This window comes from Atta colombica, unplaced genomic scaffold, assembly GCF_001594045.1.
Source record: "Atta colombica isolate Treedump-2 unplaced genomic scaffold, Acol1.0 scaffold14, whole genome shotgun sequence".
Lineage (NCBI taxonomy): Eukaryota > Metazoa > Arthropoda > Insecta > Hymenoptera > Formicidae > Atta > Atta colombica.
In genome coordinates this window covers 852,995-870,613 of record NW_017259228.1, presented here as the reverse complement: position 1 = coordinate 870,613, position 17,619 = coordinate 852,995, and the positions used below count along the sequence as shown (strand labels likewise).

At 34.2% G+C, this 17,619-nt stretch overlaps 1 protein-coding gene across 3 annotated transcripts in view; it reads left to right on the top strand.

Annotated features, from left to right (window-relative positions):
- LOC108684748 overlaps positions 1–17,619 on the top strand; it is a 33,941-nt gene that overhangs the window by 7,576 nt on the left and 8,746 nt on the right. For all 3 annotated transcript variants that reach the window (XM_018189214.1, XM_018189211.1, XM_018189213.1), the window contains exons 2-7: positions 2,046–2,441; positions 7,813–7,883; positions 14,903–15,000; positions 15,087–15,210; positions 15,956–16,187; positions 16,997–17,437. In XM_018189214.1, the coding sequence (XP_018044703.1) occupies positions 2,252–2,441; positions 7,813–7,883; positions 14,903–15,000; positions 15,087–15,210; positions 15,956–16,187; positions 16,997–17,437 (1,156 nt within the window). In that variant the 5' untranslated portion in view covers positions 2,046–2,251. The remainder of the gene's footprint in view (positions 1–2,045; positions 2,442–7,812; positions 7,884–14,902; positions 15,001–15,086; positions 15,211–15,955; positions 16,188–16,996; positions 17,438–17,619) is intronic.

Genomic DNA, 17,619 nt, shown 5'->3' with positions numbered 1-17,619 from the left:
TATATATATATATATATATGTGTATATAAAACTGCAGTTGGAAATAAATAAATGGAGTTTGCACTTCAGGACTGAAAAATCATATCGGCGCGTAGTTTGAAGAACTACACGTAATATATAAATTTACATAGAATTAAAAGAGAGAGCACTTAAAATCCAGTTAGACTCGTTAAAAGGCATTTATCTGCTATTGATTGTATATACTCACATGTTTAATTCTATGAGATACATTAGTTTAATATTATTTAATAACTTTTATTGTTCGACATCTCTCTGACGCGCAAACATTAAACACATTCAACCTCTTTCTTTCCTCTTTCGTTTATCCTGGCGACTTTCTCGGAACTTTTTCTACGCACATCCTTCTGTCTCGACAACGGAAACGGAGGAGGAGGTGATGGTAGTGGCAAAGAGGATGTTCATGTAAGAGATCGGGTATCCTTCGAATTATACGATCTGCAAGATCTCAGCTCGCAAAGTACGATCGCGAAGATCGATAGCGAGTCGAGGAAAAGTAAGCTGTTGCTTCTCCTTCTTCTTTTGCACTTGCCGCATACGTCAGGCTCTTCTTCTGATCCACTCGTTACGTGTTTATTTTGCAATTATTACGTTCTCGTGCCTGGCATGCCGACGTACATCATCACCGATTAACGGACATTGGAGTTGTGCAAAGAAACAAGCGCCTAACATGGCGAAAGCTATCGAAGAACTGGCAGGCGTGTTTGTGAATGTATTTACGTAGGTTTCTATCTAGTAGCATCTTGATAAAGTATGGAAATTTCACTATTACTAAATCTGTTTTTTTTTTTATCTACACTGAGATAGAAAGATAAGAGGAGAGAAAGCGATATGATTCGAGCTATCTCACTCTTTTGAAATCGTATATAGTAACAATTTCACGAATTATAGATTTTTCAATATATTTAATATATGTATAATTTATTTTTTTATTTATATGCAACATTTGGCAAAAATGCTAAAGAAAAATCTTTTTTGTCTATTTCGAAATAATGTGACGCATGGAATTTTAATTTAATGTAATATAAAATTAAATTGATGTATAAGTCAAAGTGTTGCGTTATTGCGAACAAAACGCAGTATGACGGCAAGGTTACGGCACTCATGCATCTTCTTTCTGCCGATTCTTCGTATAAGCGTATCTATCTTCACATGAGCTATTTCCCACGCGTCTTCGCGAACGGATGAATTAACATACGACCGGGCAGGCACTCAATCGTGCAATCTGCACGTAAACGTTTCCATTTTTCACTTTTCACCTTTTCGTCTCTTTCGAACAAATCTCTCCTCCAATTCAATTCTTACGTGTTTGCGCGCCGAAAAAAAGTTGTTCAAGCATCATTTCGGCAAATCCATGTGAAGATTTTCATTCCTTACCGTTCTTCTTTGAGGCGAAACTTTCACTGTTTACCTTCTCACTTTTGAGAGAAGAGATTACGTGATCGATGATCTTCAAATAGAATAGGTCTGAGTGTTTGAAACAAAATAAATTTTATAAAATTATGAACTTAAAATTCTTTTTTTGTTTATGCTTTACAATTCTTGCACGGTTTTGCTAAAAATTGTAAATACAGAAAATAATTTGTTGGATCATCAAAATAAATCATGACGAACGTTTAAGTATTGATAACAACGTTATAAAAAAAGTTTCTAACAATCAGTTTAAGTATCCTATATAATTATTTTGGTTTAAACAAAATTTTTCATTTAGTTAACTCTTGGGAAAATTTATCTTAGAAAAACTTTAAATTTATTGTATAGAGAAAACTTTGGATATCTAAGAAATACAAAAGGTAAATTTAGATATTTTTAATTCTCTTTTTCTGTATGATGTTTGAATTATCATAAGTTTAGCTCTAAAGGTAATACAAACGAGAATCGGATACATCATATAAATTCATAATAACATTTATCGCATTGAATACGCTTTTCATATCGAGATCCCGAGAAAATACGACTGTTACTCCGATCGATAATTGAGATCGGCGATCAATTGTAAATAACAAAGTTCATCGTTCGACTTTCAGATCGGCCTCACCGAAGTGAGCAGGAACGACTGGACTCGCTCATGCCGGGCAGGGTGGAAGGACTCAGAAGTAGCAATAGCAGTAGCAGGCGGATCTCAGGAGTGTGCGAGCAAAAATCACTGATAAAAGACACAGAAACGTAAAGAGTGTGTCATTTTTTTGCCAGAGACTATTTTCCCTTGCGAAAACAAGCTTCCACGAAAAAAATGTCGCTAAGAACGGAACGCTCGACGCTCCTCGCGTCGTTCCTGATGACGCTGCTGATGACATTAATAACGATGACGTTCTGGCGAATTGCTCATGCTCACGTGGCTCTGACATTCCCGCCAGCAAGGCATTACGATCTGGACTTCCTAGATAATGCCAGAACGCCAGCACCGTGCGGCATGCCACGTGGTGAGTGCTACTAAATCATTATTATTATTATGCCAACCTTGCAGTCCACTTCATCAGAGTGAGGAATAGCTCAGGGGAGTATCAGGCTGCTCCTCGCCCTAATAAAGCGGACTGGAAAAGATTTACGAAACGTTGGCATTCCAAGAATGGGTCTAGACACAGAGAAAATCGGCGAAACGCATAATCTTTATAAAAAGCACTCATGGAAACCTCAAGAATATTATTATTATTGTACTTAGTATTCCTTATTAGTCCGAGTGTATGATATATTTCAGATTTTAAGTATTTACCTTAATTTTACATAATTAATTAATCTTAATTAATTATGGAAATCTTAATAGTTAGTAGAGAGTTTTTGCAATAGCGTTTATTCAGATACGGTGAACGCTAAGGTCACCAGATTGTCTTCTTCTTAACAACTAATTAAGAAAAGAATAACATGACTTTAGCGTTCATCGTATCTGGACGTTCACGTTATTGCAAAAATTCCTTAGTTTAGAATCAAATTCTTAGAGAACAAAGAGATGTATTAATTGGAAAATATATGTTGTTTAATCTAATTATTTCTGAAAAACAAACAATAGAAACTTTTTTACATTTAAAAAAAACAAAAATTTTTTACGTATTTTTACATTGACAGAAAAGTTAGGCACTGTAGATATAGACAAACTATTGTTATCTGGAAAACGATGTCAGATACGTTATAATGCCAGAAGATTATTTCCACTCTTGAAAATTTATGAAAAAAGTCTTACGTTGAAGCCGTATCTATCATCGTTATCGAGAAAATTATTTAATGTGTAGATCTAATTTTTTTGTCAAAAATTTAAAATACACAAAAGTTTGACGAAATATATTTAAAATACGAAAATTAATTTATTAATAACGAAACCGAATTTTTAATTATTTTTAGGACACAAAATATAACACCAAACATTGCGAAATGTTAATTATCTTGAGCACTTTTCGAAAAGTATTCACAGAAAAAACGGTTTAGATGAAATATCTAATAATTTCTGATAATTTAGCTAGAAATTTGCAGAGAATAAATTTTGTTAGAATATTAAAATAATAATGTAGAAAGCTAGTTATTAGAATGTCAAAGTTTTTTGACAGTCATAATAAGCAGCATCATGTTTGAATTTCCTATATAATTATTTTGATCATCCAAGAAAATCATTTTCAGATCTGTACCTTAAAAAAAAATGTTTAGGATTAATTGAAATTGGATAAATAAAGAATTGTGTCTTGTTAAATCTATTAAATTCTAGTTATGACAACCGGAATTCTGATCACAATTTTTCTGGTGCGTCTACAATATTTTCAACCAGACATTTTTCTCAGTGATACACTTAAATTTTTAGATATTTCAGCAATATTCAGCTTTCGATGAAATGTCGGAATCGTACGGGAGACAGCAGTGTAATACACACGGGAAAACAAGAATTAGAGTTTTCTGAGAGTCGGAAGTTGATCGAGAGTACCTCGTGTTTTGTGGAAACCGCGGCGAAGGCACTTTTCGTACGAGAGTCGCGCGCTCCTTGTCTATTGGAATGGAACAGAGAGCGGGAGGGTTGAATGTATGGTGTGCAGGGGGCACGGGTTTCTATCTATGGGAAAACGACATTAAAGCGGACGCTCGATCTCCCTCTCCCGGTAGAGGGATACAGTCCGCCGACGTCGTCGCCAGTCAGTCCGATTCGAAGCGACTTTCACCAGCTTGCATGAAGGGAGCGCGAGCCTCTCGGTATTCGCGGGCATTACCTTTCATGTTTTACGCGTACCTAACCGCTGATACCCAGGGCCGCATCTATAGAGGGGAAGAGCGAAACTGACCGTGATAGTTAAGGAAGATCGCAACTTGACCTTCTTTCCCCTCCGAAGAAAGAATATCTGCGAGATTGAATGCACATAAGATGCAAGAGATGGGCAAGATATGAAAGTAGCATTAATAATTAAATAAATATTTCATTTTCTGCGCTAAGAAAAATAGGATTTTATATTTCTACACACAATCAAGAATTCTTCATTTTAACTTTTTGCGCTTTTGGCCCTTGAAAAGAAAAATTTTGCTGGAATGAAATTAAAAAATTTAGCTAGATACACATCTGAAAATAATTTTGTTGATCCATCAAAATAGTTATGTAAGATAGTCAGGATAATTACTAGAATGTCAACATTTTTTGTAATATTCCTTATTACGCTTGAGTACATCCTACGTAATTATTTAGAGCAACAAAATTATTTTTAGATCTGTGTGTGTGTGTGTGTGTGTGTGTGTGTGTGTGTGTGTTGAGTTACATTTTTAATCTTTTCAGACTCTATGTACATTGTATTATATAATACAATGTTTAAATTTGAAGACATTATCTGTTGAATTTCTTTAATTCATCTGAGATCACTTATACGTTTGAAAGAGTCAATATTTTGAAAAAAATTGTTTAGTATGAATTAATTTATTAAAATGTCCTTAAATTGAATTTAAAAAAATTATTTTTAACAGATGTTTCCAATAAAATCAGGTCTGCATTAAAATAACAAAACTATTTCTTCTGTATGTTTTCTTTTTTAAGGGTCGCAGTGAAAAAGTTAAAACAGAGAACTCTCAATCATGCTTCTTGATGCATCATTCTCGCGACAAGAAATATATCGAAAAACTGGGAGGGAGGAGGGAGAGGGGGAGTATTGTTATTTACTCTCTTTTGGGACTCTTACTTTTTTTTTAATCTTCTTTTGGAACTAATTCGATCTAAAATGGTAAAGCCAACGAGGTGGAAAGCTGCCATGAGAAAACGTAGATCATAATTATTACATTCGGCGTTTTCACATTGTTGCATCGCGCGACAACGTGAAATCGTCGCAATTACCTTGCTCGGTGTCATCGATGCTCCCTTCTCCCCCACATTTTTCCTTGCGAAAGCGTAATTAAGACTACGCCGTAGATGGTGCCGCACGGATTGTGCAACGGCAGAGAAAAGAGAGATATCATTATTCTCTCTCGTGTAGGTAATGTGAATTATTCGTTAGCTCGAGAAAAAAAGAGTCTTCTTCGTGGAGATTTCTTTCTGTGCGCTAACCCCATCGCTCTCATTTATCCACCTCCTCGCTCATTATCGGGGAAGTGATTAATTTGTACCACGCTACTCATTCTCTCACGCGTCGCATGAAATTGCGAAAAAGTCGCGTAACCGGTTGTAGAAAATTACAGCTCGAATGCGCGCGTCACGCTACGTAAGTGCGTGTGATTGCGTAGTGACATTTACGTCAACTACAATTAACGAATTAAATGATTGCAATTGTATCTTTCTCATTTGCCAATACTATTTCAATAAGTAGTCCAATTACGTATTATTGTATTCTTGATGTTTAGCTTGTTTCTTATTCAATAATTGAAAAATCCGCTAGGAAATAGAAGAAGAAAGTATATTTTTATCTAAAGTCTGTCCAATTTTTAATTGTAATTATTGTATAATTTCTTGAATAAGAAATAACTGTGAAGAATCATTCTTTCTACCGGAAAGACGATTTTGCTTTTGAAAGTATCTAAAAATTTAGCTGGATACAGATTTGAAATAATTTTGTTGAACCATCAAAAATAATTATGTATGTAAAAAGCTCGATGAGCAATACTATAAAAATTTATGCTAGCAATCAGCTTAAACGTCCTACATAATTATTTAGTCTAACGAAATTATTTTCTAATCTGTGTCTATAACTAAATCTTTACTTCAGCACTGTTGTGTGTGGGAAAGATTCTGAAAATTTTTGTCGCTGCGGGTATGAAATCCATCTGAATATTCCCTCGTAATTTTTATTAATGTTGCCTTACCTCACACTCAATTCTGAATTATAATAACTAAAACTAGCCGCGGTTTGACTTGACTACCTTCGCGATTGCACTAACGCATACCGACTGTGCGAACGCGGCAATAAATTTTTTTTTCTGCGGTTATAATTTAATCGAGCCGCTCTGACGGCTCTGCTCGGTCAGTAGAAGAGAAGAATCGCTTTCCTTCCGTAGACTTGGGGAAGCGGAAGAGACCGATATTACAGTAATACCGGAAAGTTGATTAAAACAGTACCGAGGGTAATCAATTATTTGCATTTATATTAAATTAAAGCGTAAACTTCACGGATTTGACGTTCTATGATATCAGACTGTTCTCTTTTTCCTTAAATAATCATTATAATAAAAAGAAAGCTGAAATATGACGTAAAATATTGATTGAAAAGCGATTATATTGCACAGGAAAATATATTGTTTCTAATTTCTTTCGAAATCTCTCAAAGATCAAATATTAGCAGAATATCCATTCAATAAATCTTCAAGCTTCAAGAAATGTATATGCTTGATTAAATTCGTTTACGCACGTAATAGATCATCTGTTTTATGTAATTCTTTTTCTTAAAGCGAGCGGTGAAATTTTATGTAGTCTAAGGGAAAATGGGGGAACTGCCGATACCTAAAGAAAAGTTAAATAAAGCTGCCGTTACTTATCAATTAATAATTTTATCAATTAATAATATTCAAAAGTAGATATTCTAATCATTTATCTTTAAATTATATATAATAATTAACATTTATAAATTATCTGTACAAACTGTAATTTTGAATAAAAAACTGTAATTTTGAATAAAAAACAAAATCTTTATCGTCACGCAAATTAAGGTCGAATCAGTTTTTGTTTTTTGTTTAAAATTATAGCTTATATTAATACTATATGTCAATTCTTTGAATAAAAAATTTTTTTATAATAAATAATAAATAATCGGCGGCTGTATTTTACTTTTGCTTTAAGTATTCGCAAATATTTTATTTTCCCTTATGTTAAAATCATCAAAAACATGTAAATGGTGTATCTTCATTAGAACAGCGTTCTATGATCACGTGTTAAATGATACTAACATATATATCGGATTATCACTGGATATAATGAGAAATGAGAAATTATCGCTACTCTAATATACCGCAATAATATCGTTTATTTTGCGTCCACAATTTCTTCGCTCTCTCCTACAGATTGATTTCAAAGTTTCGTCTCGTTTGAAAAGCTTGATAGAATGCTCGATACTTCAGTAAAAGGCTGAATGTAAATTAATAAGCCAGAAATATCCCGTGACGAGCATACACATTTTTAGAGTGTTAGATTGCGACTTATCGGCGTTAGCGATACGTGGCCTTCGGCCAAACAGGTTGCGACAAACTCGAACGAGGCCAAAATCAGGCCTCGTAACTTTTAACGGCGATGAAATTTCAGAATCAATCGTCGATGCGGAACGCGATATTTTACTTTATTTATTAATACCGATCTCACTTTACTCAAAAGATTATGGTCATAGTCTAATTTTGATTTCAAATATTGTTTTTCAGGCCACGTCAAAACATCGTTACTGGCAGGAAGCAAATTTAATGTCACGTGGCACCTCGCCTATCCACACAGGGTAAGTTAAGTTTTTACGAGTCCTTTGAAATTTTTTATCGCATTATAGCAATGAAATCGAAATTTTTTATCGATTTATAATAATGTAAATAAAGTAACATAGTGTCGAAACCCACACTGAGAAAAAAATATATATATTCTAAATTTCAATAAAATATTTATTTGAATAGTACTAAATATTTATTAAATATAAAAATATATTTATTTGGTAAACAAAAAAAACAATTAATTTGATTTAACAATTACTTTTTTTATTAAGTAAATATTTATTTATTGTAAGTAAATTTAGTTGGTGCCGTTGGCGGTATCCAAATAAATATTTATTTAAGTATGTATTTAAATTTAGGCTATTTTTTTTTAGTGCATACAGAAAGAATAATTTTGCCGAAGTATCGACAAATTTAAATTGATCTGAAAGTAATTTAATTGAACTACTAAAATAATTACATATAGGACGCTCAAGCTGGTTGTTAAAATGACAAAACTTTTTGTATATTATTCATCACGCTTAAATTTTCTATGTATTGTAATTATTTTGAACTAACAAAATTGTTTTCAGATCTGTATCTATAGCTAAAAAAAATTTTTACATATTGAGCAAAATTATGCGTTCCATATAGAAGCTTATTTTTTCTGTAAAACATGTTATAAATTAATTTATAATATATATTAACTTAATACTTTTTTAAAATTTTATTTATTTTATTTATTTATCTTAGAATTTACGTTTTAAAATACATTATTTTTATTTATTGCTATTATTTTTTATTACTCGTTCTGCATTTGTCTATAAATTATGTTGTTCTGATACTAAGGAATATTGAATATCAATTTAACACAGAATAGGCAAATGACATAATTATATTATGTAAAATTAATATTCGGATATGTTAAAAATTTAACAATAAATTTTAATAAAGTGAGTGATCATCTCTAACACAATTTATATAAAATATTTTTGCTATGTACGAGACATACACACAGAAAAACTCGTTTCTGAATGGATTATCATCGCCTATAACATTGTTCGGTCTCGTACCGCATGAAATGTCTCGTTCGTGAATTTCTCGTGGATTCACGCGAGGGAGAAAGGAGAAACAAAACGTAATACGCCTGGTCACCATCGCCATCGGTGTTAAATTCGCCGCGCGTTACACATCCGCACTTTCAGGCAATTTCTGGCTGTTTAAAAGTCATATCAGCGGTTACGTGAAGACGGGATAAAATCACGTACCGTGCGTTTTATTATTTCACATTGGGACCACTTTCTCTGTAGCGCCGACTACTTCCCAGACCGCTCCGCGTTCTCGGTTGATGCGGACGTAAAACGCGTTTGGCATAATGGAGCATTCTTCGTATACCGCACTTCAAAGTTTCTCTCTTTCTCTCTCTCTCTTTCTCACTTTCTTTTTCTCCTTCTATCTCTCTTTTTATATGTCGGTAATTAACCCTTTTACACAGCGCACACATTGCACATTATAATAAGACTGCCGTCCGTTTATAAGGAGTAGGCTTTCTAAATAGCTAAAATTAAAGTTCGTGCAACACAGAGCGATTAAAATCTAGATTTAAATCCGGATAAATTGAATTTAAATTACTCATCGATTGCATGACGCAGTCTTGTTGAACGCATGATACCTATGATCGACTCGAAGGAGAAAGCTTTGTGATACTTCGAAGAAAGCATTAACTGATCGTGAAGCGTGAGATTAACGAGACGCCGTGTGTTATCAGAACTTTAGGAGAGACCATAAACAATAGCCCTTGCTCTATTTTTAAATTAATTCTTGTCGGTCCCCGTCAATTATGAGAAAGCGAGAGAGAAACAGATACTTTTACGAGCTTTCGGAAAGCACTGTCGAAGAACGAAACGTTAAGAATATTGCGAGAATATTGTATATTATCAGAGAATTATACAGGATCGTAAAAGATATACGTTTTTTTTTTATTAATATTTGAGAAAGAAACCTTTACGAGCCCTTGCAGAAATTCTGAAATTGCAATACGAAGAAATAATTGGATCATATATGTTATCAATTATATTAGAATCATATAAAAATCTATTTATAGTGTATACGATAGATTATTATAGAGTTAATAAGTGACCTTAATTTTACTTTCAAAGATCAAGGTGATATATATATATAAAAGTTACTTGATTGATTTCACCTACGTACAAACTTGATTTTTGTAAACTTGTCAACTAAGAGAGAAGCTTCTATACAAATCTCTATGTTTTTAACACAGTCACGACCATAAATCCATCAAATCTGATAGTTTACAAATCATTAAAACGTCACAGATCAAAAGCAATAATTTATTTATCTTGTCTTTCTAACGAGCGTTCTCACAGCTCAAGACAATGAGCAACCTTTATTTCACCTTTTTTTATTGCGTTCTCGACGCGTCTGCAGTAGTAAAAGCGCGTAAGTATTGTCAAATAATAATAACAACAGCAATAACAGCCTCCTTATTGTTCATTAACTGCACCGTCAGGCAAACGGGGAAAACGCTCGTCCGACGTGTTCGTTGTGCTCAACGATAATCGCTGCCGGTCGTTCGTATTCAACGTAACGATCACTCGGACACTCGACGCAGGACATTACGAATTTGTCCGCACGTGGTTCTACGAAAAGGAGAGGAGTACCACGACGACAACGACGACGACACGACGACGTGCTGAGTGCCAAAGAGGTTCCTCTTTTCTCTGCCTACACGCGCTCGTCGCTCAAGGTGACGCACGCTGAATTATTCACGATCGTGGTCTTCTCGTAGGCATGTAGATCTACGAGTAGGACGAATAGAGGCGGTATAGGCAAGCAAGCGAGCAGGCAGAATGTGTAGCCTAGAGTGTCTCTAAGGCAGAACAGATCGGTATGCTGGATACCGTAACTCGAACGTCGCCGATGATGATCGTTCGAGCACGAAGGCGTCGTCTCTTGCCTTCGGCTAAATCCTCGATTCTTTTGCAAAGCGTGAGGCTCAGCGAAGGAAATGCTCGTTTTCGAAACGATTTTCATCCTTGCGGCACGATTATCGAGCGATATTTACATTTTCTCTTTGCAATTCTTAGATAAATGTAAAAGTAAAAGCGATCTATTATTGCATCTCTTTCGAAAATATTACACTATCCAGATCGTAATAAACATAATAATAGATATAAATATATGCGATAATAGAACAATGTACATGGAAATCGTGGGAGAAAACTTATATATTAATTTTACAAATATTTTAAAAGAGTAAAATTTATTAACAAAAAAATCTACTCTATAAAGTAACCTTTAGAGGACAGAGGGAGAGATTTTTTATTTTAAAAATCTTACAGTTTTTTCTTTAATAAGATTTACGTTTTATGAATCATTGTATTTTTGCTTCAAAATATAACATTGTTTTAACATTATAGTGACTTCCTTTATGATATAAAAATATAAGGTATTCCACTCCCAAACGCAGCCATTCAAAACACAGCGGCTATTCTTTGATCAATCAAAATGCCGCTCTAAATTTTAAAAAAAGAAAAAAGCAACATGGTTACTCTTGGCTGTTGTATATTAGATTGTAGATGCATTAAAAGATTGTTTTGAATGATTTAAAAATATAGACACTGCAGACATAAATAATAATAAATAAAATGTTTTGAATTTTCATAGCCACAGCAGATAGAATTTTAATTTTGTCTATATGTTTGTTATATATATTTTCATCAATACTGTATTTAAATTTAACGTTAACTTTGAGATAAGCATACGATTAGTTGTTCTATTAGTTTACCTAATATCGAATACTTTGACTGCGTTTCACAATTTTTTATTATCAGTACTGAAAATCTATAGTTTACGTTACGTACACTAGATAGATTTTCAATATTGGCGATAAATTTTGGAATATAGCCTTTATATTCTTACACCATGTAGCTTCCCTGCAAAGATTAATCGGAGAATTGGACTGTAATTTTTAAAACGTAGTAAGCAAAATATTTAAATATTTTATATTGTACTTTCTCTCTCTCTTTCTCTCTCTCTCTCTATTTTTTTTTATTAATACGTCTAGATTAGACAAAAAAATATATCAATAACCACCGCAGTTAAAAATGCGGAAAAAGAGTCGCTTCTAATTTTGCAAAATCTCTCTTGTAGTCATTCGCAGAAAGATTAGGCGAGATAGAAAGATGAAAGGTACACCGCAATGAACATCCGCGCGCGGATTACGTTGCGACAGAGACAGGTTGAAATCTTGGCCGCCGGCGCGGCGTAACGATTTGCAGATCCCCTCTCCGTTGCTATGAAAATATCTGTGGCACGAGAAAAATTCGACAATAACAACCGTGCCTGCCGAGAGTGCAGGTGTGTTCGCCGTGTGAAGCGGTACCACGCAGCCGTGGCAATTCGTAGCTTCCCTTTCTCCTTCACGGCGACCTCTTGAAACTCGAAACATCGCTGACGGCGGCCACCGGTTTTCGTTCATCGCATGTCTTTTGCATACGCCAATGCTCGTTGCATCATAGACGTCATACAAAAAATATTCAGAAGATAAATTTAGTTAAAACAATCAGCCAATATAATTTAAAAAATGCATCATATAACATGGTTCAATAATACAAATTAAAAAGAAATGTTAAGAAAGGCTGTGAACCAAATAACGACAAAGTAAATGTGTAAATGTATAAGAAACAAATATAATTATCATGATCTCAAGCAAATAACAAATCTCAGACCTTGTTTCGAGCCCGATCGGGTCATCTTCAATGTTATATATAAACATAATTAAATAGAACAGATAAACTAAATTAATATACTTAAATTTAATTTAGTTTATCTGTTATTTGTTATTTGCTTTAGATCGTGATAATTATATTTGTTTCTTATATTTACATATTTATTTTGTTGTTATTTGGTTCATAGCTTTTCTTAACATTTATTTTTAATAATTAAAAAAATTTTGACGATATTATAGCTCGTGAATATGTCCTGAAACAATTGCAAAAAACAAAACGAACAATTTGAGTTATAATGGTTTTATGGCAAAATGAGTATATTTTGCTGCAATTTTTCGTCAATAACATTTTAATAAATCAGTGGATCCGAATAAACTTTTGCAGGAATATTTATTATTTATTTCATTAGTATGTATATAAAATTTGATTAATTTCTATATAAGTTTTGAAAAAGAAATATGTTGGAAACAAAAAATTTAAGCAAGATATAAATTCTAATCTCACTTTCAAAATCAACATTAAAAAATACATAAGAATCAGCCAAAAATATTAATTGAATGAAATCATTGTCGATTAATATAATCAGAACAACGACGAGGCTAAGGATAATCATATAGGTTGATAAAGACTCGATCCGATGACCACAATAGTGATTGTCGATTCCGAAAGAGGAATTACACGTTGCACACCTCGATTAAGTTACAATAGCATCTACGGCTATTAATCGCGTCGCGATAATTCTTACGTTGCTGCTTCCTACGGACAACAAGACGGATGCGGATGTTACTCAATAGCGTTTATGAACTTGCTTCGGCCTGCATACAAGCACACCACGCACTTTCCTAACGGTGCTCGGGACGCGACGATAAAGAATCTCACGTCGCAACCAGTGGCGCATATCAATCGGTCGTTCGACCGATCCGGATCCGACCCGTTCATTAGAGATCCGCTGTCGTTACTCCCGTGGACAGTGCGGACATTGGATGGGGGGGGGGGGAGCAGGAGTGAAGTAAGGGAGGGAAGGAGGAGGTCTTGTGCCCTCCGCGAGTTAGTCGCGCGCTCTCAATTCGGGACACGTTTCATAAACCGCCAAGTGGGTGTTGCAAGCGCGTGATTGCGAGGCGCGTTTTATGAGTAAACGTTAACAGAAATAACGTGACCGAGAAACATCCGCGTCGTTCGCGCATGCGACACGCTTGTGATTTCATTCATCGTATACTGAAAACAATTTCTGATTGAAAATGGATGAACCAGAAGATTCTGATATATCAGAATTCTGATCATTTCAACTAGAAATATAATAGAATGAATCACAAAATTCTTGTACATTTTCATCCAGAACTCTAATTAATGCAATCAGATTCTTTTTACTAATTATCGACATCCTTGCGTGGCTATGGATGTGTTTTTATCAAAATTCATAGTAACATAATTTCCACGTTTTTATTTGCTAGCCACAGCTGATGGTCAGAATATCCGTAAACAAATTGGGCGCATTGAATTACAACTAAATTAGGAATCTTGAATTTAAAATTTTTGAAAATATTAAATTGCTTAAGTATAATGAGATGGATAATAATAATATTATGAATTTAATATTAATAATTTAATGTTAGAAGATTAATATAGTCATTACTAACATGTCAATGAAAAATTGTAGAATAATAACATTAGTTGTGCCAGTAAACTCAAAGCAGAGAAATTTTGATCCGTTATTGTTGATTTATTGAGGATAGCGTGGCCAATTGACGGCGACGGAACGAATTATTTGCGATGTTTTCTGCAACTCGACAAGTTATAAGGGGGGAAAAAAAATCGAGAAATTGTACGACCGGAATTTGCTTGCATCAATTCCGTATTGGTTGGTATCGAAGCCGCTGTACTTATACAGCAGCTTTGCCTTGTTCTGATGTGTCATTTATTGCGGAACTCAGGAGGAAAAAGCCATAAATTTAACGGAATGGCATGAATGGGCACAATAGAAATGGATGGATGGACAGACATTCAGTTCACGACTTGTGGAGCATATTCTTCATTTCCTAGATACGTGACAGGCGCACGGATTTACTCCTCACAAAAATATAATCCTTCTGTTGATCCTCTTTTTAATGTTGAGTAGCGCAATAATTACGACAATTAAGATAAGATTTTGAAATAAAATAAATGTGCGTGAAAAGTAAAGAAAAGTAAAGAAAAAATGATTTATTTAAAAAGATATATTTACGAAAAATATATTTAAACTATTACATATTTATACGTCTATTTATTTTTTAAAATTAATATATTTTATTCACTCTTTTTAGGGAGGATTTCGTCTTCAAATCTTAGACTTTTATGACAGACCTCTGATCGACTTGACGCCCACCACAAAAAACAGCGAGTTTGTCGAGGGCGATGCGACGTAAGTATAAAGTATAAGTATATGATGATGCGTCTTTCTTCTCGAGCCTGATTACCTAATTAAGCCTGATGTTTCTGATTTTCCAGGGCGCAGAGGTATCCAGTGCAACTGCCGCCAGATTTCACCTGCACGGACTGCACCATCAGGTTGCTACGGGAGGCCGAGGAATGGGGCTCCAGCTACAGATTTTGGTCGTGCGCTGACATCGATGTGAGTTTCTCGTGATTTCTCTTGGAAAATGCAGCTTTTAACCCGATTAAATCCAGAATAATTTAATTGATGAGAGAAACGACGGAAAATGAAATTGAGCAACGAAATTGTAGCACGATACATTGCGATGTTAACACGTTGTGTGTTTTACTCGCTATTAAACAAAACTAAAAAAAATGATACGAAAAAGTTGCATAAAAAACAAAAATATAAAATTGTTAATAAATTATTGAGATATTTTGGTATTGACAGTTTTGTTTGAATTGACAATGTATCATTAAAAATTATATTTTTTCAATTAGCAATATATTTAATTATTTTAATTATTATAATGTATAATCATGTTTTATTACGGAATTTTTTAAACTTTCTTTTAATGTGTCTAATGGTTATATCAATCAGAATTCCGATTATTTCAACTAGAATTTTAGTAGAGTTAACCAAAAAATTCTGATTCATCTATTTTCAATCAGAATTTCAATTAATCCAACCAAACATTTTTGTCTAAGTAGTAAGGTAACGTTTTAATGATTTATTTAATGTCTTGATGTTAAAGACGTCATTAAAACGTTATTAAGATACTTTGATGTTATTTTGTTTAGGACAATTCATATCTTATGTCTCATCCTGTAACAATTGTAGATGAAATTAATGACAAATTCTCTCGCAAAATTCCTTCTCCTCCGAGTTTCTCCGAGTTTCCACTCGGATGGTCTGTAAAATATGTAATTTTTCCGCCAACCAGATTCGCGATAGGGTGGATTACAAAGAAAACTGTAGCGGTCATGGACGTCCCCTGGTAGGCAAGTGCAGGTGCGACCGTCTCTATCACGGTCCGAGGTGCGAAATTAAGGAGGAGTGTGTGGACGACACGGACTGCGGTATTCTGGGCACGTGCGTCGACCATGGTGGCACAACCGTGCCTACCAAGCAGTGCTACTGTGACGCCGGATGGTTCGGTCCGGGTTGCGCAAAGAGTAAGAATTTCCCTTCGAGAATTTCTTGCATAAGTTGCGACAACCGCTTCTAGAGTCGAACCGATATCAGCTCTCGCTGATCTTGATATCAAACATGTAGACGATTGGAAAAAGAAAAAGAAAGAATTTGATTTCTTTTCTAATATTAACATATAAAAAATAAGAGTTTTTTTTACGAAATGTTATGAACTTTGTGCTTTTTATATCTTTTTATTTTTTATCTTATGTTAAATTAAATCTTTTTAAATGATTCTCTTGAAATTGCATCAAACATATAGTGATATTTTTATTAGTGATTGAAAATAAAACACATTTTAATAGAACTTTTAAATATTTATAAAATTATATGTCAATTGCCTTGAAAAAATTAATTTTATCAATCGCCTTTCTTTTTTGCGTATTAAACTTCTGATTTATTAATTGCATTTTAGATATAGCGAATAACGTATTAAAAATTAGCAAATTTACATAACAAATATTATTATCATATTCTTTAATATATGTGAAAAATTATTCAACATATTTACATTTGTTGTGAGATTTAATAACTAATTTTATTCGCAACTATCCATTCTCGATCACGTTGTATTAGCTAAAGACTGATGATCCTTTACTTTTTTAATGAATCCATAGAAACAGAAGTGATTTCATTTAATCATTTAATAGTTGCCAGTGCGAGCGAGCACTGGCATCAAATGAAAAAAAAGCGATTAAAAAGATCTCAAACCATATCGAACGTTGTCTCAATAAGTTTGCGGTGAAACCGTCCGTGACAATCGTTCTTACTCTATCAATAATTCCACTTTCAGGATCACCGGTGAGAAGCATCGACGTAAACTTGGATGTGTATTCGGTGAAGCGATTCTCCGACGATATTATATTCTACTGGCGGATATTGAAGGAGAGCAAGGAATTGGAAGGCATTCTTGTAGCCAACTCCACAACGTGGATTGGCATCGGATGGAGACCTAGCGATCTCGGTCCAAGTTGCCGATCTTTCCCTATGATTAAGGATATGTTCCCTGAACCACTTCCGCAGCCGGAACCGAAATCGGAACCCGTCGACAATTCAACGCCTAAACCGAAACCAGAACCCAAACCGGAACCGGAACCCGGCGTGGAAGGCGAGAAATCGATAGCAAAGAGACGATCGGCGAAGGCAGATGCTGCGAGTTTCGGAGTAACATCATCACCGGATATTGATGTCACTGTACAGACCAGCGTGACCTATCAAGTTAGCACAAAACAAGGTAGATCTATTTATCGTATTATATCACGTTTTTATTTCCCATTATTTCCCAGAAAGAAAGTATTAGTCGATTGCAAAATGTTTATGTGAGTATAGAGTATCTCAGGAAGCTGTAATAGATTTCGTTATAACTGTCTTCATATTTTTTGAAACTCTTGTCACTTCTTGCAACATGCAATATTC